The sequence below is a fragment of the Bombus bifarius genome, unplaced genomic scaffold (assembly GCF_011952205.1).
Source record: "Bombus bifarius isolate JDL3187 unplaced genomic scaffold, Bbif_JDL3187 scf7180000008206, whole genome shotgun sequence".
Lineage (NCBI taxonomy): Eukaryota > Metazoa > Arthropoda > Insecta > Hymenoptera > Apidae > Bombus > Bombus bifarius.
In genome coordinates, this window is record NW_022884510.1 from 1,450,488 (window position 1) to 1,474,815 (window position 24,328).

At 31.0% G+C, this 24,328-nt stretch overlaps 4 protein-coding genes across 5 annotated transcripts; 1 reads left to right on the forward strand and 3 right to left on the reverse strand.

Moving 5' to 3' along the window:
• Positions 1–979: 979 nt before the first annotated feature.
• LOC117210552 (putative homeodomain transcription factor) lies at positions 980–5,386 on the reverse strand. Of its 2 annotated transcripts, XM_033453682.1 has the most exons (16): positions 5,069–5,385; positions 4,851–4,990; positions 4,525–4,736; positions 4,251–4,437; positions 4,023–4,159; positions 3,843–3,945; positions 3,538–3,750; positions 3,282–3,346; positions 2,971–3,140; positions 2,699–2,835; positions 2,286–2,595; positions 1,923–2,151; positions 1,698–1,793; positions 1,462–1,605; positions 1,243–1,338; positions 980–1,163 (listed from the first exon to the last, which is right to left on the reverse strand). In XM_033453682.1, exons 1-16 carry the CDS (start codon positions 5,092–5,094, stop codon positions 1,014–1,016), a joined length of 2,415 nt encoding a protein of 804 aa, XP_033309573.1. In that variant the 5' UTR covers positions 5,095–5,385; the 3' UTR covers positions 980–1,013. The 2 variants fall into 2 exon arrangements, with proteins under 2 accessions (XP_033309573.1, XP_033309576.1); XM_033453685.1 differs by lacking the exons at positions 980–1,163; positions 1,243–1,338 and having other exon boundaries at positions 1,478–1,605; positions 1,670–1,793; positions 5,069–5,386.
• Positions 5,387–6,077: 691 nt separating this feature from the next.
• Positions 6,078–8,749, forward strand: LOC117210541 (ER degradation-enhancing alpha-mannosidase-like protein 2). The gene is given in 2 exon segments (XM_033453667.1): positions 6,078–8,277; positions 8,279–8,749. Coding segments are annotated over 2 exon segments (2,025 nt in total). The 5' UTR covers positions 6,078–6,291; the 3' UTR covers positions 8,318–8,749.
• Positions 8,750–13,089: 4,340 nt separating this feature from the next.
• Positions 13,090–18,866, reverse strand: LOC117210551 (vesicular inhibitory amino acid transporter). Its single transcript, XM_033453681.1, has 4 exons — positions 18,487–18,866; positions 17,307–17,610; positions 17,036–17,168; positions 13,090–16,961 (listed from the first exon to the last, which is right to left on the reverse strand). The coding sequence occupies exons 2-4, from the start codon at positions 17,591–17,593 to the stop codon at positions 15,777–15,779; spliced, it is 1,605 nt and encodes a 534-aa protein (XP_033309572.1). The 5' UTR covers positions 17,594–17,610; positions 18,487–18,866; the 3' UTR covers positions 13,090–15,776.
• Positions 18,867–19,780: 914 nt separating this feature from the next.
• LOC117210588 (ubiquitin carboxyl-terminal hydrolase 20) lies at positions 19,781–24,209 on the reverse strand. The gene is made up of 4 exons (XM_033453744.1): positions 23,482–24,209; positions 21,596–23,353; positions 21,246–21,517; positions 19,781–21,175 (listed from the first exon to the last, which is right to left on the reverse strand). Exons 1-4 carry the CDS (start codon positions 23,898–23,900, stop codon positions 20,874–20,876), a joined length of 2,751 nt encoding a protein of 916 aa, XP_033309635.1. The 5' UTR covers positions 23,901–24,209; the 3' UTR covers positions 19,781–20,873.
• Between the last annotated feature and the right edge of the window lie 119 nt (positions 24,210–24,328).

Genomic DNA, 24,328 nt, shown 5'->3' on the forward strand with positions numbered 1-24,328 from the left:
CCCATAGATCGCCATTGACTGGCATTGACTATTGATTAAGGACCTAAGACATGTACTTACCTCGTCGATGGTATCATTTGATTCTGGTTATATGTATTTTTAAATTTATTACTAATTACTGAGATTTGAATTTTACATGTGTACAATTTTACTTATTATTTCTATGTATTATAGATAAATAATAATTATTATAAGTATTATTTTATAATATTTATAATTATTATAAGTATTATAGACAAAAAATATAGGTATTTAAACGAAAATCAAGATTATATTGCATATAATTTTATTTTTTAAAAAACAGATTCGCCAAAAAGATCGAATACGGTAAAATTCACATAATTTACACTTAAGTCACAGTATTTATAATTGCAAGAGTATATGTGTATATATACATACAATACATACATATACATGACTTAGTTGTTTTATTTCATATTTTTTATATTCCACTTAAAGCATTGTTTGTAGCAGTATTTACAATATTATATGTACATGATACTTAGATATTCTATATATGTATATAAAGCATCAATAAATATATATTTAAATTGTTTGTTATGCATTAAACGAACAATTATATTTGGAAATTTCCTCTCTGATTATATCTAAATTTTGCTATGAGCATAACAGATTGTAATACATACGGGTTGCATATAGGTTGTAAAATAACGGTTAATTTAAAAAAATAAATATTTACTTCTGACATTTTTATAGAATATTCCAATATAGTTTACTATGATAATTATGAGCAGAACTTTTATTACCTCTTATTATAACAAATAAAAACAATTTAGTGATTTAATTCGTCGCTATAAAACAGAATTCCTAACAATATCATAAAATAACAATGATACGTAATATACGTAAACTAAGAAATTAGAAAATGAAATATTTTCTTTCAATATTTAAAACAATACTATAGAATATCAATAACAAAGTTATTTTCGTTAATGATTCAACATCATGAGGTAGCTATATGGAAATAAATATTTAATATAATATCCCTCTTTTTATTTAATTTTTATCTTATGTAACTTAAGCTTAAATCCAAGTAATTCAGAAAGCACTCCCGAAAGAGCAGATAATAGTACTACTTTTGTAATTGTGTATAAATAGGGATTAGCTGATAAACCAGATATTTTAAATGGACATTCAAGTTCCTGCAAAATATATACTAATTATTTGATTGAATCAGTTGTTTTACAAATGTAATAACAAGGACATGCGTTTTCATACTACCTTTATCAAATCTGCTGCTAATTTGAGTACATTATTTGCTACCATAAGTTCTTCTTTTTTATGTGGCTTTTGCTCTATTTGTAAATACAAATTGATCTAAAAACAAAACAATATCAAATACTTCAAATTAAAATATAAATATGAATAACATTTTGTATACGTATTAAATACGTTATATATATCGTTTTTAATTTATTTTAATTATTTTATTTTAATTACCTGTTCAGTTATTAACACAGAAAGATTTCTGTATTTTTTATTAATTTTCGTACCCAATGTCATAAAACGTAATATAAATATTCCAAGAGAAAAACTCCAAAACAATGCTTCAACGTTATATCGGGAATGTAAACTCTCAAGGTCCTATATCACAAATATTAATATTATACTTATAGAGTGTTATATATATATATATGTATATTCTCACTGTAACATTTTTATACTCATCTTTTTACCTTAATTAACTCCAAGCTCACAAATGATAACAATAATAAAGTAACAATGAATACTGCTGATACTATTACATCTACAGAACGTTGCGGTCCTCTTCTCTATAATATATGATACATTGGAAATGAATTATTACTGCTTAAAAGATTGAAATATTACAAATATATTAAGAATATGCTTAGAACTACACATACATTCATATATATATATATAATTTTTTTTTATTTTACCTTCAAATAAGATCTGACACTTAACCACAATTTTATATTGCGTACTTTATTTAACCGAAAATGTGGTAAATCAGATTTTCTAGCACGTCTTGACGATGTTAAATGTGAAAATAATTTTGCATATAAAAGTCTTTGTTTATAAGTACGTTCTGCAACTGCTAATAAAAAGAATAATAAAGAGGATAATATAAGTCTTTCAAATGCTGATATAAGCACTACTATACGTTCCCTGAAATAAATAATAACATTCAATAATTTTTTCCTACAGATATTTTTCCAACAATACTACATTTTATTACATAGTAAAATAGTTTTTATTTCATTAAGATATTTATTATGTAATGATTTATATTGTGTACATACCAGAGAGTTGTCCCGAAAGTCAAATCTATAACTTTAGCTAAAATATCACTATATGTTTCTAAATTGACATAAGTCAAGTCATTTGGTATTAAGGAACTCGTTACATTGCTACTGTTATCCATCCCAACATGATCACTCAATCGCTTAATAGATGGTATTAAAGCTAATACCACACTAAGCATTAAGCCTCCATAAAAGTAATTCATGTTCTCAGGCATTGATTCTACTCTAGCAATAATAGCCGAGCTGATATCCAGCACCGACAATTCAGCCTTTTTTATATCACGTCGTGTCCATATAGTACAGGAAACTAAAATACAGCAAAATTTTAATAGATTATAATAGAAAATACATCTAAAATTATAATTAAGTACTAAATTTTATCTATATTATTATAATTTAATTTATGTTACCACGATCGTATGAAGCACAATTAGAAATAAGCATTATGGAGGGTGGTAATTCAAATTCCCAAGAAAAAGGATGTTCAACAAATTCCCCATAATTTTTGTTGGTTTCATTATGGAGATCAGATTCTTCAAGTTCTGAACTGTAAAAGGATTTAAATTTAAAAAGCCAATTTAGTATAAAGATATAAATGGTAAGATGATCTCTTTTACTGAATATCAGTCTAATTAATTTAGACCTAATTAAATAACATTTCAGATTCTAAAAAATTGTTCACCTATAGCTACATTCATCACTATTTGTTGTTACTCCCATCCATTCTGTAGCAGATGTTGTAGCTTCTGTTAAATGATTTGTAACTGTTTCTTCACACTCTCCTTCTTCCTCACTTTCGCATTGCTGTCGTCCTTCCCTTGATCCTATTCCCATTAGACATTGATCTTTATCCTTTAAATAATAACTTAAAATTTTAATATGTTTATATTTAAGTAACTCACATAATTATCTAATATAATGAAATACATTACAGAAAAATTAACAATATGAAAAATAAACTATGGAAGTTAAAAACAAGATTAGACTATTTACCATCTTGTTAGAAGTTTCTGCTTCGCTATTTGAGGAATTTTCCTGTGACTTTAATAATTCAGGTGCTGCATGGAAAGTGGAAGACAATCATTTTAGCTAATAAAGATATTAGATAAATTGCTAGAGAGATTTAATAAATAAATATATGTCTAAAATATGAAAATATATTATTTTAAACTGATACTAGCACTTTGTATCATGTATTGCATAATGTTACTATATGAAATGTTTAAATAAAATTTGTCAAAAATCAAACCTGAAAATTTTGATTGCAAAACTTGTTGACTAGTAGAATCTTCTAACCAAAGAATGCGTTCCTCGTTATTTTTAAGTAATTCCCGTTTATGTTTAAATTTCTCTGGTACTCGTGCAGCACTTTTATCATTATCACTGGACACATTTCCATTTAAGCTTTCAAATCCATCATCATCCTGATGTATATTTTTTATATTTGGATCTGGAACTTCATCTATAACAAAAAGAAGTATACTTTGCATTTAAACAAAAGCATGTAACTAACAATAAGACAGAAAGTTTTAGTACAGTATATAATGTATTAACTTGATTGAGTATGACTAGCTGAAGCCTCATTTATGGGTAAGGGATGGTTCACAGCCACATTCATTGGCTCATTATCACAAGATGCTTGAGCTGTCAGAAATTCCTATAAAAGTGAACTACTATGCATAAAGTTTTTTAAAAATCTGTTTTTATATATTTCAAATAATAAATTATAATTACCTGTGACCGACTAACAGTCAGAGAATTTTCAATTACAACCTTTTTAGCAAATCGCACAGATGTTAATACTTCATCACTTACTGTGCTAGCTTTTTCAGATGCTGTATCTTGAGATGATTTAGAATCTTTATGCAAACCTACAGCATATAGTAAATATAAACTAAAATAGAAATCCACATACATGATAATTATATAAAATAATTCTACAATATATAATAAGAAACTTACGCAAGTTTTGTCTTGTCCTGGATTTACCCATTCGACATCTAGTGTGTCTTAAACGTCTAACTATTTTTTGCTTATTTTGTCCATCACCTATTGTTGGTCCTGAATGAGTTGACACAATATGGGAATGAACAACGCATAATGTCAACATCATAATAGCAGGTATTAATACCTCTGAAGTTGATATAATCTGTAAATGTATATCTTATACATATATCTATAAATACATACATATATGGATGTATGTATATTTGTAATACTAATAAACATTTCATACATCACTTTCATTGTCCTTTGCCATTTGACAAAAATATATACCCATATTGATCAGTTGTAAACTATACAATAATAAAAATAAAGTAAAAATTGTTAAACTAGTTTGCTGTATCCACCATTTTCTATATAAAGGAAGAAGCAATAAACGCTGAAGTGCCAAGCAAGCTACAGTTGACAATCCATGCTTTGGCTTGGCTTTTGGGAAAGAAGAACCTATATGCATTAATATTATATAAATAGAATATTAATTGATTATAAATATAAATATCGTAATATTGAATAGCTTAATAGTTAAATTTTGATTATAATTTTTTAGTTTATTGTTACCTCTTACAAGATCTACATCAATAAGTTCCGTTTTTAGTTTTGCAGTTCTCATTGGAACATGTGTAAATCCTTCAAGAATATGTTGTTCCACGGTTTTTTCCCATTGTTGCTTATCATAAGTACCAATTTTCTTCTGATACCTAAACCGTGAATTGTTTTAAATGTACAAACAGCCATATAATCTTGATCGAAATGTGATGAAAACATAAATTTCTTACCAATAAACAAGCTCGTTTAATTTCATTTTTGTCGATCGCTATCGTAATCGTACAGAATGACTGTTAATTTTTAATCTTAACCAATAATCGACAATATTTGAGCGAACGGAAGATGATTTTCCGTATACTTTTGTTAGTATGTTTAAAGAAAATGTTGCTCCCATAATATATAACAAGCGTTATTTACAAATAATATTTTCAGTCAGGATATACCGACAGATGAGACATATAAAATGCGAATATTTACAATACATTCAATAATTTTACGCCATTATCTAGAAACAAAATGTTCTAGATTCCTAACAATAACTGTGACAATTAATAAGAAGATTATTTTCAATTAATTCTAATTTATAAATGTATACTAATAAAGTCTTGTACGAAAAAATAATTACGCATGTAATATTTTTTATCCGTTCGCTGTTGAAACTGTCACACGTTTATAATATTTCGTTTTAAACAGCGTTGCGAAATACAATGTAGCTACCAATCTTATAATAATATACATAAAACAGTAACTTCTTTTGATTATCAAACTTACTGATTATGTTGTTTAAATTAATTTTGTAGATATTTTTTAAAAACTAATTCATCTGAATTTGTAATTCATATTATATCCTTAAAATTTGGATAGCAAAATTAAATATCTCTATCTTCATTTTGTTATTAAACTTAAATATCCCTATTTTATTATCACTTATTCATAATAGCCTTTTTAAACTACAATAAAAATTGAATTGTGAAAGATTTGAATATTTTACTAAATACTTAATTTAATCAATTTTACAATATACTTAGATGTATGAAAATAAAAGCTAATATGCATAAGTGTATATTAATAAAGTATGATACAGTAATGAAAACTACATAGAATGTAAAATAATTCTTTAATCTGTTTATTTATATGTATTTGGATGTTTTTATTACTAGATAAATATACATACTTAACATTTATGTATATAAATATTATGTATCCTCCCCCCTCCCCTTAATGAGTTTAGGCAACATACTTCATGCAATAAAACAAGCTAGAAATTACTTAAGAATAAGTCATGTATCATATATTATATCAGACAAAAGCCGGTTTCTAACAATTTTTAACATCTTCGTTAAGTAATGCCACGTTTAAAAAGATCATTTTATTTTAATGCATTTACATATACTGTGAGTAATAAAATTTCGATTAATAAAGAGATATAAACATTCACGGACTGATTATCAAGATGCATCTTTTTGATACATGGTTATGTTTTGGTTTTTTATCTTTGGTAAATGGGCTACGTGAATACGATAAAAAAGATTTGATTACTCTAAGGGAAGAAGTACGATCTATGTTTGATCATGCTTATTCGAGCTATTTAACATACGCTTATCCCTATGACGAACTACGATCATTGAGTTGTGATGGATTTGATACATGGGGCAGTTTTTCATTGACACTTATCGATGCTTTGGATACCCTCGCTGTAATGGGTAATTTTTCTGAATTTCGACGTGTAGCAGAAATTATAAGTGCTAGAGCAGATTTTGAGGCTAATATCAATGTATCTGTATTTGAAACTAATATAAGAGTAGTGGGGGGATTACTTAGTGCTCATCTTCTATCACGTAAAGCAGGCATTAATTTAGAGCCAGGGTGGCCTTGTAATGGTCCATTATTACGCCTTGCAGAAGATATGGCAAAACGTTTAATTGCAGCCTTTGACACTCCAACAGGAATGCCATACGGCACTGTTAATTTGAAATATGGAGTACCTGAAGGTGAAACAAGTATCACATGTACTGCTGGGATCGGAACATTTCTATTAGAATTTGGAACTTTGTCTAGATTAACTGGAGATCCATTGTATGAAGAAGTAGCTATGAATGCTATTAAAGCATTGCACTATTATAAATCAAATATTGGATTAGTGGGTAATCATATAGACGTACTAACAGGTCATTGGACAGCTCAGGATTCTGGAATTGGTGCAGGTGTCGACTCTTATTTTGAATATTTAGCAAAAGGCACTTTATTATTCCAAGATCCACTACTAGCGACAATTTTTCATGAGCACAAAGCTGCTATTGAGAAATATATTCGACGAGAGGATTGGCATTTATGGGTTTCTATGACAAAAGGTCAAGTAACTTTGCCAGTGTTTCAGTCTTTGGATGCCTATTGGCCCGGAGTACTGAGTTTATTTGGTGAAATTGGAGATGCAATGAAGTCATTGCACAATTATCATCGAGTTTGGAAACAATTTGGATTCACACCAGAATTTTATAACATACCACAAGCAGAAGCAGGTACTAACAGGGAAGGTTACCCGTTAAGACCAGAACTCATAGAATCAGTTATGTACTTATATAGAGCTACAGGAGATCCTTACCTTATACAGGTAGGAATAGATATATTAAGAAGTTTGCAGCATAGTGCTAAAACTACGTGTGGCTATGCAACTATCAATGATGTTAGGGACCACCGAAAGGCTGATAGAATGGAGTCTTTTTTCTTGGCAGAAACAACTAAATATCTTTATCTCCTTTTTGATCCTGATAATTTTATTCATAATTCTGGTCAGAAAGGAGAAATTATAGAAACACAATGGGGTCAATGTATTGTAGATGCAGGAGGATATATTTTTAATACAGAAGCACATCCCATAGATCCTGGAGCATTGTACTGTTGTCATAGAAGTCAGAATTTATTTTCAGACCAAAAAGCGACGTTATGGAAATTCATTCCTGTAAATGATATGAAAGAAAAGGAAAATATAGAGCATGCCTTGTATCCAAAAGATATAAAAGATACAAACGATGATAAACCAATTGAAATTGTAAAATTATCTGAAATGAGGCACACTTCTGTAAATAATGTAGAGAATAATAATAACAAAAATTTAATCAATCCTTTGCCACTTATAAATGGCAAAGTAGATGAAGTGATAGCAATAGAAGAAGAAAGTAAAATAAACACAAACAATCCTGAAGCTTTGTCCGGAAGTCTTTGTCAGGAAGAACCAGAATCTTTGAAAGTACAAGTTGCTGCACCTCCTTCAGGAATTTATAAAGCTGATGACAGTGAAAATATTGATACTTATGAAACCTATACTACTTCTGATGGGCATTATCCTACTTCTGCTACGAAAAATAACACAGAATCGTTTATCAAACAAAACAGTATAAAATCGAGATTTGAACCACAAATATTGCTTGAGAACATTCGAAAAAAGAATTTATATCCAACAAATAATTCTGCAAAAATAAATTATCAGCTTTTATCTTGCCAATCTCAATCATTCCTACAACGTATATCAATTATAGGAGAATTTTTTTAATTTTATATATCAATTGTATATACAAGTGTATATGTGTATATTTTCTGTTAATCTTTTGTCTTAAATATGAATATATTTTAATTACTTTTTAACGACGAAGTTGTGACATATCATTTGCAAATACATGTCTAAGCGAAATATTAGTTGTAAATTGAACTAACAATTAACAATATCAAATTTTTAGTTATTATAGATCGTAAGAAGCAGTTTGAAAAAAGAAAGAATTTTCGATTCTTATATTTTCGTATTTTTAGCAATCAATGGCATAAGTTAATTAAATTTGGAATAAAAATTTTATTGTATATCGTAACAGTGACCTTGAACTTTCATGTATTCTGATGAGTAAAGCTAACCTACACAATGAGTAATCTACACAAAATAAATCCTTACATAACTACTCAGTAGGTAACAATATTATATATGCTTGTTAGTATACTATATTTATAAGACATAATAGCTTGGTATATGTTTAAATAAAAGAGAGAAGCAAAGTAAACAAATTGTAATAATTGAAACATATTTTACAAAGTAACACAATTGTAATAATTATTTATCTGTGATCAAAGAGGAAATTTCCTCTCTGCTATAATTTATAGTATATAAACAACTTATCAACTATACAAATATAAAATTTATGTTTTATATGTGCAGGCTCTGTATAAATATAAATTTTATGTTAAATCATAAATTAAATTAAAAGTAAATATATATTTCACGGATAAATGTTTTGAATTTAAAGATTGTAAATTCAAAGCATCGTAATTATTAAAATTTGCTATGTTAAATGGCAAAATATCATCCGGTATATCAATCGCTAAATGGGGAATCCCAATAACGTGCAAGGCTGGTGTACTTCTCATTTAGCAGTTGCTACTACAATTAAAATTCCCCGATATAAAAGCAGAGAGGAAGTGCTGTGCCACGCAGGCAATACTGGAAGGTGATCCATGCTAGTATATACAAAATCCTATGAAGTTAGAGATCTGCTCTGTTTAGTTGCACACTAGTATAGACAAGAACCTATTTAGTTCCACGATACAAGAACCTATTTAATTGTACGGTTCTACGAGAAAGTTCATATCTACTTTTCTATCCGAAATAGATAAGTATGAGAATAACAAAATCGCGCAAAAATTAAATTAATTGTAAGTTGCCTAAGAAAGAGAAATTAATTTTTTACTATATTTCTTTATAGAAAAAAAGAGAGTATTCCCTTTCAAACGATAATGGATGAGTGGAATGATGCAATAGAAAAGTAAATAGAAAAGTAGGTATGAACTTTTTTGTAGAACCGTACAATTAAACAGGTTCTTGTAGTATAGAACTATGATCAACCAAACAGGGCAGATCACTAAAGTTATAGGTTCTTGTATATGCTAGTGTGGACCACCTTCAGCATTTGGCCGCATGATGGAGCACCTGTACTGTGAAATAATAAAAACTATAAGCATGAGAACGTCATTTCCTCTCTGATAAAAATTTGTAAAAGTCCCTATGAGGATTCAGGGGAAACCCATATCCCCTCTTTCCCAATTGCATGTGCATATATAAAGCATCGAACCTACTTGAAGACACAATTAATCTACCGAAGCACAAGAGCGTCTTTAAGACATTTCACTCATATCTATAAACTACGCAATTCTAAGGTAAGTGAAGTGTATTTTTTTATCTTAAACCATTTTTATAATTATTTTATATATTTCTTCTTATTCTTTTCTTCCTCTTCTTGTATGTTGCTAGAATTTTTCTTACGAATATAAAATAAATTATTTAGATTAGTAAAGCCAATATAATTTTGTTTTGTTTTGTTTGTTTTAATTGTCAATACAATATTGTTTTGTCTGTAAGAATACTTATATTCTTAGTCAACTGCCAATTACTTTTTTTATTATATAGATTTAGTTGATTATGTAACGATGATTGTGATGATTTGTTGACTTTAATATTTTTGGGTAAACTAGAAAAAAGTCACAAATTTTACTTTACTTTATTTAATTCCTCCTCTGCTGAAACCCTAATATTCGGTGAAATCCGTTCCGTATATTGTGTAATCAAATGATTGTAAAATTGATTTATCATTGAGCATCTTGTCTTGGAATATAATTCAACAGTGAAAGGAATAATATCACACAACATCAATTTATAGTAACATAATAAAATCTATCCATGTATTCTGTATGTGCGCGTAACAAATTATATTTTTGTATTTTTCTTCTTTTTCAATAGATGGACAAAGCATCGCAGGATAATAGAACAAAACAATGTAATCCAACTCATACACCTACTGGTCCAGGACATCAAGCAGGATATCATGGATCAGGGACAAAGGCAGATTTGGATAACCATTCCAATCAGAAGAATCCTAATAATCCATTGTACAAAAATTGAATTAATTGCATTGTATAAGTAAAATGCAATTATAATAGAAAAATAATGTATTTCAGTGATGCAACAAATACACATTAATACAATAACTTTTGGTTACATTTATTGTGATTCCTTTCAAAACAAACATCTGCACGAAAACTGCGAGCTATTCTGTTCAAAAAATTATATAAAACGTATTGTACGTAAGAGTATATGTGTAATACCTAGCAACTGTAAATAGATGTAATTATTCTTTTTGTAATTCACGTTTCGCCACTTAGATAAAATAGATAAAAATAAAATAGATAAAATAGATAAAATTAGATCAAAATTAGATAAAAATTACTTTCTGTATATTGTCGATAGATTGTTTTCCAATTCACGAACGAAAATTGAAATTTATGAATTGTTAAATTTAATACGAAAATTTCTGTGATTCTTGTTCTTATATTCTTAGATTTCTATTTAAAAAAAATTTTAGATAAAAAGATTAATTTTTGTGAAATAAGAAGAATTAACCGCAAATTTTATTGTCTGCATTGTAACGTGTAAGAAGTATCTATTTTAATGTTTCGAGGTTTTCATTCTTATTTGTTAAAAAGTAACTTTCTCTGTAGCAGAAAGTATCTGAAAACCATACAGATCTGATTCGGTTACGCTCCAAATACTATTTATCACTACATAAAGGATTCATTCTACCTGAAAATATCATTGTATGTTCATCTATCGCCATGAAATCGTTGGTAGGTTGCATATCATTAATATTGGTAATATGTATTATGATTTTTATTATAAGTGAAAATGTCTGTGTATTATTTTAGAAAATTGTCAGCTTACTTTGTTTTCTCACTTTAATAATATTTGTGAATGTAAACGGTAATAGAGGAAAAACAACTATGCAGAGTGATGCTATGGAAATTGGTAAGATTAAAAATATAATCTTTTATACCATGTACTTTTCAAACAATAATTTATAAATTGATTGAAATAGGACTTATTTTTGCATATTACATTATACGTTGTAGATATAGAATTCCACTGTTCGAATTATGTTTCTATAAAATAATTTATTCGAATCTTTCTAAGTGCCAGTTGTTTGCTCGACCAATCGCGGGGAGACGCAGTCGCGTTAGCTTTAGAGTTAGTAGTTGACTTTTCCAACGATGTAGAAGAAGTGAAGTTGAGTGACGATGCTGTGTCGGAGGAAAGCTAGCGATGGGTGTGCCTAGCGCACGGGACCATCGGGTTTGTTCATGCCATTTTAGGTCAGGCCAGATTCGCAGGCTGAAGAGGCACTACCCGCTAGACCTAAACGCTAGATTCATTTAGTTATCCAAATTAAGCATATGCACTTACTTATAATATTTATAAATTATACCTATCTATAATAAGTATTAACTTATTGTAAATAAACAGCCATGTCACTGCGTCACGCCAGAAAAATTACTGAAAATTCTCAACGCGAGAATTGATTGTAATTTCCACAAATAAATAAAAAAAAAAAAAAAAGAAAAGACATTTGTTGGGTCTGAAGGACCTTAGCAGGCAAGTGACTCGGGTTTATGACAGGTGCTTAAGGCTATTGAGGGTACGGAAGAGCGGGCATCTGGTGTCCGTCTGACCCGCGGTGTGTGACCTGGGCCAGACAGAGAGTCGCCCGGCGTAACACCAGTGGTCATATTAATTCACTTTTTGGGACTAGATTTCTTTTCTTCCAGGCGATGTACCACGTGTAAAAATAAAAGTATTTCGAGGTTCAAATAAAGAACAAAATGGAGAGCAGTTTTCTACATGGGGATTTTGGATTAAACAACCAGCTACAATGAAATGAAGGCACGTTAAATATCACTTCGTAATTATTGAGCGCATAAAAGCTTATGGTTTATTTTTCGTATGAAATACGGATGCATACATATGTATATACTTTATTGTAGAATAAAACAAAAGAATTTTTTTTTTTAGTAGAATATGTAGGTACATAAATTATGAATCGAGCCAAAACATGTGAATACTTTTTAAATCTTGGTTATTATTTCTTGATAAAATATTGTGATCGTTATAAATTTACAAATTTATACACGAACGTAATCTCTGGGAATAAAAAATGTATTACATATTTTTATGCATGCACTGTTAGTTTCCATAGTGTTGATTAAAGTTTTGCAAAGAATGTTACGGGAATTTCAATGTCACACAAAAGGAGCTTGACATTTTTGAATGTCATGGTACTTAAAAAGAATTCTGTATAAAAAATGGAAATAAAAATAAATACTGCACATGAATATTATATATTGTTATTGATGAATACTGTTTATTAATAAAATTATGTTGTCAAAAAGAAGCGCTTTTATTTCAACTTAGAAACGAACATTTCGTACATTACAATCCAACATCTTTATATCATTTTGAATCGAGTTCCATAAATCGAGCCAGATTCAAATAATATTAATGCATATGTAAGATTGATAAACAATACTGTATCATAAGTACATGTATATCTATTGTCTGTTTAAGGACTGTATCAATTAAAGGTCCGTTGGAAAAAAATTCATCGATTACATTGAAACATGTGTAATTTTGTTTATTATTCTTTATAACGTATGTATTATTCTTTGAAAATATTGTACTCACAAAGGTGAATAATAATTATTCAAACCTCTTTTTAACTATAGTCTTTGAAATAGAAACTTCCTTTTGTAATCATTGTAATCTTCATGCACGACACTCTGTCTAATTTTATTTAATGTCTATTTTTTTTGGTCGACAATTATAATCAAAGCTTTGTTATACTTCTTAAAATAAAAGATCGATACTATGTATACATATACATTATATATATATACGATACCAATATCTCTTTTTTTAAATAACAAGGCAATATCATATGTAATTTATCAATCTTGCGTTGACTTTTTTTACCATTTGTCTACGTTGATGATGTAAAGAAGGGAACGATTCCTGAAGAAAGGAAAATACTAGTTGAAATAATTTGCAGATGATTTCACTTATACATTAAATTTGATCATAGCCTTAATAATTAACGCTTAACTTCTATAACTCACAATATAACGTTTAATATCATTGACAAAGGTTTCGTTCGATCAATAGATCGTATTACATTAATTATTATTATCATCTTGGAAGACATCATTGGAAGACTCGTTTCATGAATATTATCGTATCTCATTTAAATAACGTATTGTGACTGCGAGATGCTCCTACCCCTTTTTCCCTTAAATTTGATATCTAGATTAAAAAAATAACAAGTTACAGAATACTGAGTAGAACTGTTAATCTTCCTAAATAACAACATTAATATTATTTTTACGATAGCTGATCATGTCATAATGATATTAATATTATTCTGATATCTTTTATTCCTTTTAAGGTGGTGATTATATGGAAGTGCGATTAGCGGTAGGCGGCTTTACCTTTCATTTCATTCAACCTGTTTCCTTTGGTCGTAAAACATCTACTCAATAATAAAAGCCCAATCTTTATGTGTATCTTATAGTCTCTTAATTATAACCGCGCAATATTTCCAACAATTGCCATACACATTCATTACGAACAAGTGTAGTTATAACATTAACCAAGAATGAAGTCGAGAAACATAAAATATTTTCACGTAGTAAAAACTAAGATTGCACTAAGATGCATATAACAATTATCGCTGTATGTGGCTTCTAGATGAATATAAGTGAATTAGATAATCCCTAAATTAACCTTTTCCTCAGGGATCAACTGGTACACTTATTAAGAAGCTAATTATAATACTAGCGAAACGTTCGGACAACATTGCTGGCGGACATTCGGAGAGGCAGCTCAAACAGTAATAATTGTATAGATCTCGGAAGCTAAGTACCTAATATTTGAGTGAATTTAACGATACAATTGAATTGAAGAACATCTCGCAGCACCGAACTACTGCATTAGCTACATTCGTATTGCTTAAATTAAGTGTGATCTATGCGGCCTGCAAAGGCCTCGGAAGACATTGGATTATTATAACTAATTGTACTCATCCGTACATAACTGGTTACATATTTGCATTCGCTTGCACGACGAGGAGACGTTAGAATAGACTAATTTGTTGTTAACGTGTTGGCAGCTAAGATCCTGAAGTAATCGTAATGAGAAACGTTGTTATTCTCGGTTTTACACGTTCCGCCGACTAAATATCTCTAATTGTAAATTTAACAACGAACAACGCCTCCTCGGCGCGGCGCGTAGTCAACGTGTAGATAGAAATTACAAGATCCGCAATGTAATTATAAAATCCCGAAATCTGCGTAACAGTAGTTAACTTGTACGTACAATATTCACCGTGTGTTTCGCTTGTAAACGTATTGTGGAAGACATCGATCACTTACAACCAGCAATATATTGTTACGTTTACTGCACTCTAAATAGTCTAAATGTTGCCTAGAAAGCCCCTGAATGTCGACGATTTTTGTCAAGGAGAAGGAAGACATAAACCCAAACGAAGATGATAGGACACATGTCGAAGCCAAAATGTATACGCGAATAAATTCATTTTTTCTTCTCTACTAGATTTTCTCGCCTTAAATAGATCATCTGCTAGATATGTGTGAGTTCTGGTTGAATATAAATATACAATCTCAAAATGTCTCGAACCTTTTCGATTAAACAAATCTGTATGTTATATCTATTCAAACAATCGAAGAGATATACATTTTTCTTTTTCATAGAATCTCCCTAGTCGATGACACACAACTAGAATCTTTTTCTTTATTATTTCGTACGATTAACGTTAAAAAACGTTCGAAACCAGCAAAAATATAGACGCCGTTATGTTCTCAAGGGAATACGTAAGCGGATTGCACTGCAGTCGTTAAAAGCGATACGAATATTATCGTACAGTGCATATTCGATACATGTGTCATAAAATTTGATTCCCTTGAGCAGTATATCTACACGTACTTCTTCGTCTTACATGTTTCTATTTCCGTTGGAGAAACAAACGGAGATCGAGGGAGCTTAATCACACGTGTGATTGTTCAAAACGGCAGACCGATTTCAAAGGCATTAATCAAGGCAGAGCCTGAATCGTATACTCCGATTACACCGAAGAGTACACCGAGAAAGATCACGAAACAATCGTACGCGACTGCACTCCATTCCATGGAGTTTCTCTTTAGCTTTAAATGAAAATAACACGGCCATATAAACGATAACATTGTTCCGGTAAAGGAGCCTATGAACCCCATAAGAATACTGAAGTGGGGAATGAAGATCGCCATAAGAATGGTGAAAACGATCACACCAACTCGCCACGCCAGACCCCAGACTTTCAACTCGCGATCTACAGTCCATATGGTTGGGAAGATCGTTTTGGGTCTGCCTCTAAAGAACGCTCTCTCGAGAAGTTCGCAGGCAGCGTAATACGGCAAAGGATAGGAGAGTGCGGCTTTTATGACCAGGCAAAAATTTACCAGACCCTTAAAACTGGGCGAGTGTAAATTATTCGTGATCACCTGCTGTGTGTCATTCTGGAAAGTTAAAAAACAGATCCAACCAAAGAGCGATTTGAACGCGGCGGCCGCGATGTGGCTCCAGTTTAGCATCCAATCGAACTTGGATCGATCGATCAGATTGCCCTCCAACGTAGGTAAAAATATCTGCGAGGTATAGCTGAATACGATCACACCAAGAGAGATTGGAAAATTCTTTAGATCGGGCATCCATTTTACTTTGGACCAACCCCAATCACCGATTTCTAAAAGACAGTAGCCGACGATGATAGCGTTTATGAACAAGTGAGACATCGTGCACCAAAAACTAAGGACTGAGACATGCTGTAGGGATTTGAGAAAACCGAGAGGTAGTAAAAATATCCCGATCAACATCATCCAACTCCTAGTATCGATTGCACCTTCGGGGAACGTGCCTATCATCAGATCACCACAGACGACCACGTATAAAATACAAGTCATAAGTAATTCGATGATCTGAGCGATATTCACCGCTCTAGCACCCCACGTTGGTCCGAAACATTCTTTCGCAATGGCTACATATGAATCCCGTACGCGTACGCGTTGGCCAGTCGTGGTATCCAATTCATATAAACATTCAACGAGTATCTTGCCAGTATAGCAACAGATATGAGCTATACCGATCATCGCAGCAATGGCCCAATAGCCACCTCGTAATACGGCGAATGGCAACGATACGATGAACATACCCTGCAAATCGAATAAATAAATCTAATCTTGCGGTATCGTATAAATACCAGAATCTGTCGTTGAATAAACAATACCTGTATTGCATTTGTAACGTTCCATGCTGCTTGCCATTCATTAATTTTTACTCCTGAGCCACCAAATTCGCCACCACCTTCGTCGTATTCGCTAAATTCACCGCTACTGACACTTCCTGTTCTAATTTTGTCCCTATGAAATTAAATCGCATGTATGAGCTCTTTCTACATAAGAATCTTTCTTCGATCGAATACCGAAGAACGAATTTACAATAGCTTTATAATAGTCCTTTTTATCTATTACTATACATACGCGAAAACGTTCATTTACCCGTTTCGTTGATAGCTGAAAGAGTCCTCAGCGATGCCTACATTATTCTGCTCCCGATATGCTTGATCTCCATTCATAGTTATCATTTCCGTGTTATCATGACCTTCGTCCAACGATTTGAACTGTGCATGTCCACTTTGTCCTGGAGTTTGTCGTTGACCTGGGCCTGGACCGCGAATAAGTTCCATACACGGACTATTCTCTGGCCATTTAGCTTTCAATGTTTCCCAAGCAACGTTTATCGTTGCCCCAAAGGATGGTATGTAGAATCCGCGAAAATTGGCCATTATTTAATTCGTTGCTTCTGAAAGTAGGCAAACTGCTTTTACAATCCTCGTTAAAATTTCCACGTTAGTAATTATGCATTCCCTCATTTGAAAATCTTAATAAGCAATATACTCGATTGTTGCTAGTTATTTGCATTATATTTACAAAATTTAAATTGTATATTAACAAATATTATGATATCATTTGTAATATAACATACATAATATGACTGTCAACTGTTGCGGATGAGTAATGTTGTTCGGTGTAACTCGGCAGTTAGCATTATCAGTTTTTAAGTATACTAAATATTATATATCAGATATACTTAGAGAATCCTTTCAATTTATACGAATTATACATATGTTCTACGAAAATTGGTAAAATTTCAATATAGAGAAATATCAATGTAATATAAATATATAAATGTTCATATCTTGCAATAAATAATAAAATGAGGGATAGAAATGAGCAATGAAATTCTATAATATTCAATTACTTTAGTATTCAAAAAATTTAATAAGACATTTGCATTAGTTATGGGCATATTTTAATGATTCTTTTTAGAGTAACTCAACCAACTCTGCCAGTTTATAAAAAATAATTAGAGTAACAGATGCAACACACGATATACAGGTCATTTTAATCGCTTGAATGAGAAGAATGGTTGAGTATATAGAGCGACACAATTCCATTCGATTAACGAGGAAATACTTTGTACACGTGTAATTGAACCCCGTGTTTAAATGACAATCCCTCATTGTGTTCCGTAAGCTCTTAATCGATTTAATCGTTTTTCCATCGTACGCTTCCAAACTTTTCATATACGTATCTGATGTCTCTCCTATGAATGTTTGCCCCTGATTTCTTGTACTCTTAAATATCGACCGGAGTCTCGATTTCTTGCTTCACTTACCGAATGACGAATAAAATTCGTCCCGCAAATATTCAGGGAAACTTAGCGGCGTTTGAACAGTGCGACGACAGACGCAACTTCCTCCAGCGCGAGTCTCGTCCCGTTCTCTTTTTTTTATTTTTCCAATTTCCTTGCCAGGCGTAACGAAAGGCTTGAATTAAAAAAGGGTCCAGCAGCAGCAAGTCCGAAGAACGGAAATACTTGAAAATAAAGGGTCGAAACCGTCTAACTACGTGGGCTACGACACCGCATGGTCGTCTACGGTCTACCGCGATCGTCGAGTCCCTAATCGCGAGCCCTTAATCGCGACATAGACTACGGGGATGGCGTATCAGGGGTTGGGAGATCCGAAGAATATGGCCAGCATCCCTCGAACGCGCAAGCCTCGATCGATGTGGTCCATGAGACATCTCTCGACATGTCAGTACTGTATTTAAAAGTCACGTCTCCCCACTTGAAACGAATTAAAAGAGAATGATTGCAAAGACTGACTCACTATGCGTATCGTATCTAGTATTGCAATATCTGAGTCGATTAGGTGTTTCTTGAGGCACCTAATGTCGCTTTATTGCTATTAGGAGCTCCTCATATTAGAAAAGATGTATTTCCTGTTGATATCTTAAAAGGTCACTTGACAAGACGAGACTGGTATTAAAATTTGTAAGAGGAGGTCGCGATTTAAACGAGCGCTTTTTTAATTAGGCTTGAATTTTAAAGATTAAGCTGTTTTTATTTTTTAAATATTTATTAAATGTGTAAACAATTAATGATCCTTAATCTGTTTTTATTTTATTAGCCTTTCCTTATATTTTTCTGCGTACCTGCCGATTTCTTCTTTGACCGTTAGTATCATTTTTTTAATAATGAATATTTTTTGTGAAAGCTATGCATTGTCAAAAACAACATCCAATACAATATCATATTTCATATTTCACATTATACATTTTTTAAATACTTGTAAGTACTAATGAACAATGAGAGCAACGGACATATGGATCTTCCGAATTTTCCCAAAGAGAGTTATGTTACATATATTAATAATAATGATAATTTTAATCATGATATCCTACTTTAAAGTGAAATATTAATATATATTATAAATATTAAAGATGACAGCATAGCGTAATTATTTACATAGCGTTAATTATTTACTAAAAAACATTTTGTAATGTAGATAACATTTGAAAATAACAATAATTTTATTATTTTGTATATAAATGTATATAATAAGATGTTATTTTATTATTTACTATGATACAATATTAAAGGTATTATAAGAGGGAAAAACCAATAATTTTAATAAATAAAGAAATCAACTTGTTTATTATTCATCTTAGATATGTTACTTTTCGTAATGATAATTGATAATTGATATTAACTTTACAATCATTTGTGTCCCTGCGTTTTGTAATTCAAATTATAACATTAACATCCAAACAAGCAATTCACGCATATAATATGAATACTTTACTATAATATATTGTATACAAAATAACCGCTAATTATTGAATTTAATAACTCTGGTAACAATATAAGGCCGTGAGATCACAACAAAAAATGCTTCTAACTTCTACTCTAAAGATATATATATCAATGAATTTATAACTTAAACTGCAGTAGAAGAGTGTGTTTGTGTGTGTGTGTGTGACTACAGCAGAAATTTGACATTTTCTACTAATTTTCTACAGTACGAAGCTTCTGTTACTATCATTCTGTTGTGGTTTTATATATTACTCTTGGTATATTTTACCAGGGTTAACTAAAAATTTTTGCTAAATTAAATCGATTTATTTTTCAGTCTTCCACTTATATGTATATAGTGTATACATTTTTTAAATGAATGCATATAAACCAGAAAATATGTAATTTTGGGTATTTTGTATATGCAGGAATGACACACAGATATTATAGTAAATGTACAAAGAGGAAAAATGTTAAATTTAACATCAAAGTTGGAGGACTAATAATATGTCACCAGCTTAGTCTAAGAATACAGCTAAATATTTGTCTTTAAATAATACAGTCGTAGATACCAAATTTTGTACTAACTAATTGCCCACCAAATACACTTAATACCCACAAATTTACATTAAATTGCACATAGTGACAAACAAAAGACACACAAGCAAACGCCATGAGATATACAGACATTTCTTAAAATTTTTATATAATGTTTCACAATGTTCAAATATTGTATAAGAAGTACTGTGTAGCAAGTAGTTTTATCGAAGGTACTTTTGTTTTACAGATCCAACAATAATCTATAACATAACTATGTTATACGATATGACAGTTAGAAATTAATTCTTTTATATGAGGATATCAATTATAACTTTAATGTCCATGTGGAAGTATTAATTTATATTTTATATGTTGAAGTAATTAATTTACTCATTAACATCCCTTTGTGTCTTTTGTGAGTCACTATCCGAAGTTAAACTTTCAATAGCACTATCTGGTTGTGAAATTGTTTCAGAACTCCTAGTCATACAGAGTTTATTAGATTTAACTTCTGTACGACTGGATTTAAAATTCTGATCTAGATTTGAATTTGAAGTGGAATGTAATGATATATTAGACTGAGCAGAAACTGGTCTTTGACATGAATGCAACATTAATTCTGGTCCTCCACCATATGTAGTTAAGAAGAATTGCCAGAGTTCTTCTGGTATTTGTCCATAATCTGAACCTATATATAAGTTTTATATTAAGATACACATATAAACAAAGACTTTAACATACTATAATTTGAAACTTACCAACTTTGAGGATATTCTGACCATTCTTATTTATTATAATAGAATTGTTATCAATTGGTCCTGGTGGTTGAGTCTCTTTACCCCGTACAAAACTTTGCCATTGACGTAACCAAGCCATAGCCAATCCATATATGGCAGTAGGATTGTCAGTGTTATGGTTTAGCTGTTGAAATACCTCCATCTCATACTGTCTCCTTTTTTGTAATGATTCATATTTCTCTTCACAACTTGGACATTCATATAAATGTGTACACGCTGGACCCCCTCCAAATCTGAAACATTATTTTAGTCAATAATTTAAGTTCTAAATTAAAGGAATAATTTTGAAACATAATTTATGTAATACTTACGTATTATATAAATATTCCCAAACTGCTTGTGGAATAGGCATGCTAAGTTTATCTACAAATTGTGCTCTAACAGGATTAACACCACCATGTGGACAAAGAAAATCGGAATTATCTATAGGTCCTGGTTCCGAAAATGTATTAAAACGATTTATCCATTGCCGCGATACAAAAAAGTTCAGATCAGACAATTCTCTGGAAGAAATTTCCATCAATTCCATTGTTTTGTCGCGTAACTGCAACATTTCTGGTGACCACTTTTTATAAAATAACACATAAGCCTCACAATGCTTTACAGTTTCTGGCGAGACTTCTGTGACACATTGATCATCAAATTCAAACCATTTATTCACAATAGGATTTAATGCATAACAAGTATAATGACCACCACCAGCTGTACCATGATGACAAATAACTGATATTAAATCATACATGGTTACTTTGGATACACACTCTTTATGCAAATATGGTCGCATATCTAATCCTTCTAATGGAAATGAAACATAATTTGCTATTTTTGAACTAAACATTAATTCATGACGAAACCTTTTTAAATGGACACATAGTATCTCAGGTAGTTCTAAAACTTTTGAAAATTTAATTCCATTTCGCAGTTTGTTACACTTTTCACAACTGTACATATTATCTCCTTTAAGTTCATCTGCACTAAAAAATGCAGAAAGACAGTCATGAAGACTAACAACTGGCCCCCAAAACCAAGAACGCATCCATTGTAAGAACCATGACAGCCAACCAGACTGATTAGTTACATACACAACATCTGAACATGGTCCTGCCTTTTGCGGAGTTAAAGGTCCTTGATGTAACATATCAATATGATCTCTACTTGGAATGGGTAATGATAAATCTTGAAAAGTTTCTACTCTTGTTGAAATTCTATCACAAGTTAAACATTGTACGCTACTTAAAAGTTTTCCATCAAATATATCACTAATGATACTTCGTGTTTTCATTTGTTTCTTAGTCCTGTATTTCACAGGTGAATTTTGTGTTGATCTTTGTTGTTGAGAAAATGGTTGACTTTCTACAGTTGACTTTTTGATATTTCTATTCGTGAATTTGCTTCTTAGTTTTTCTGATTGAGATACTCTAGAATATCTTCTTTTTGTACCACGTTCACCTTCATCACTAAGAGAACTTTGTTCACTTACTCCAGAATCACAAGTTTCATATTCGGCATCTGATTGGCTAGAACCATTGCCATCAATTTCAGTTTCATCTTCATCTGAAGACTGTTCTCCTAGTCCCTTTAATCTCAACACATTGTCGCGATCATCTTCAATATGTTCTTTTAATTCTTCATGTAACTGATCCATAAAACATCTCAAAAATTCTTGAGTATCATGTTGATGATATCCTCTAAACATTGGATGGACTGTTCGAATACCAGATAATATTCCATGTGGTACAACATATCCTCTGGTTTTCTTATTCCACATATCTCGAATAAGGTTTAAATAGCTTAAGCTTAAACCAGGTTTTCTATCTTTGGACATATAGCTAACCATATGACCACAATCCAAAAAGAACTGTGTCAAAGGAGGTACATTTGATAAAGCTTGAAGTGCTGCATTCATGTAACATGTATTACCAATGTTTTGAAGACCAACAAGACCTCTTGGTTTTCCAGAAAAGTCTTTGCTTTCATCCGAGTCTGTACTATCTGGTGAATCACCAGATTTTTCATTAAATAATCCATCTTTCTCATAATTCACTCTATTTATAAGCTCACCATAAAACCTATTGTTTATAAAAAAGAAAATATATTTATTTGGTAAATACGTATGCCTCAAAAGTTTTCAGTATTTATTTTTTTAAGAATATAGTATAAATGAGAATTATATAAGAAGAATAAATAAAATACTTACTTATCCAATATAAGTCGATTAAGATCATCTGTTTTACAATCTATATTAATAGGTGCATCACCAGCAAACTTGTTACTTTGTGGTTTTATATCTACTTGAGTAGGTGATACTGGTGGTGATGGTACATGCCTAGTTATAACTTCTCTTTTACAAGAGTAACACCATATACGATTTGTGGAAAGATTCATATGAGCACAATGATTAGGAAATTTTTGGTTGTGTACAATGCTATGATCCAAATGTGTTTCTGGACACCCGACCCAACGACAATCAGGGAATAAGCATAACCATAAGTTAGGTCCATCCGTATCACATTCACTACATTTTTTAAACTTTTCCTTTTGCGACACAACAATCTCAATAAACGCGAGATCACCGCGATTGGCGATATGAGGACAATTCCTCGAAATCAGAGGCATTTGGATTTTGATATTCGTCCTGTCGATTATTATTGATCGTAGGACGTGAAATCGCGTGTACACTTTAGTTTTTCACATTCGTCTAAAATTTGGTTTACACGCGACTCGAATAATATTATAATCATTTTCTAACCTGACTGGGTCATGTCGTTCTTGGTGATCGAACATTATCCACGAAAACGATTGTCATTGGAGATAGTTGTGTTGAGAAAATTAGGTATTATAATCAGATAGCCAATGTAACAGAAAGAATACAGGTTGGTGTGCATGTTACAATCGATAATCGAATTGAAACCATTTAGAATAAACACGTTGTCATGTTTTCGTGATTCATATTAAATTTATGTTGAATAATTAACATTCGCATAATAATTATTATAACTTTTTATTTCTAATATGTATTTATGCCCCCAAAATTTATAATTTAT

Bases quoted from the DNA above. Each gene is read 5' to 3' on its own strand.
- LOC117210552 (XM_033453682.1), bottom strand. From the start codon at position 5,094: ATGAAATTAAACGAGCTTGTTTATTG. The intron at 4,438-4,524 runs GTATGAAATGTT...ATACATTTACAG, and splicing joins CAAAGGACAATGAAAGTGAT to ATTATATCAACTTCAGAGGT. The intron at 3,946-4,022 runs GTAATTATAATT...TCACTTTTATAG, and splicing joins TGACTGTTAGTCGGTCACAG to GAATTTCTGACAGCTCAAGC.
- LOC117210551 (XM_033453681.1), bottom strand. From the start codon at position 17,593: ATGGCCAATTTTCGCGGATTCTACATACCATCCTTTGGGGCAACGATA. The intron at 17,169-17,306 runs GTAAATGAACGT...TTAATTTCATAG, and splicing joins TTCAGCTATCAACGAAACGG to GGACAAAATTAGAACAGGAA. The intron at 16,962-17,035 runs GTATTGTTTATT...TTCGATTTGCAG, and splicing joins ACGTTACAAATGCAATACAG to GGTATGTTCATCGTATCGTT.
- LOC117210588 (XM_033453744.1), bottom strand. From the start codon at position 23,900: ATGCCTCTGATTTCGAGGAATTGTCCTCATATCGCCAATCGCGGTGAT. The intron at 21,518-21,595 runs GTAAGTATTACA...ATAATGTTTCAG, and splicing joins TGGGAATATTTATATAATAC to ATTTGGAGGGGGTCCAGCGT. The intron at 21,176-21,245 runs GTAAGTTTCAAA...ACTTATATATAG, and splicing joins TCAGAATATCCTCAAAGTTG to GTTCAGATTATGGACAAATA.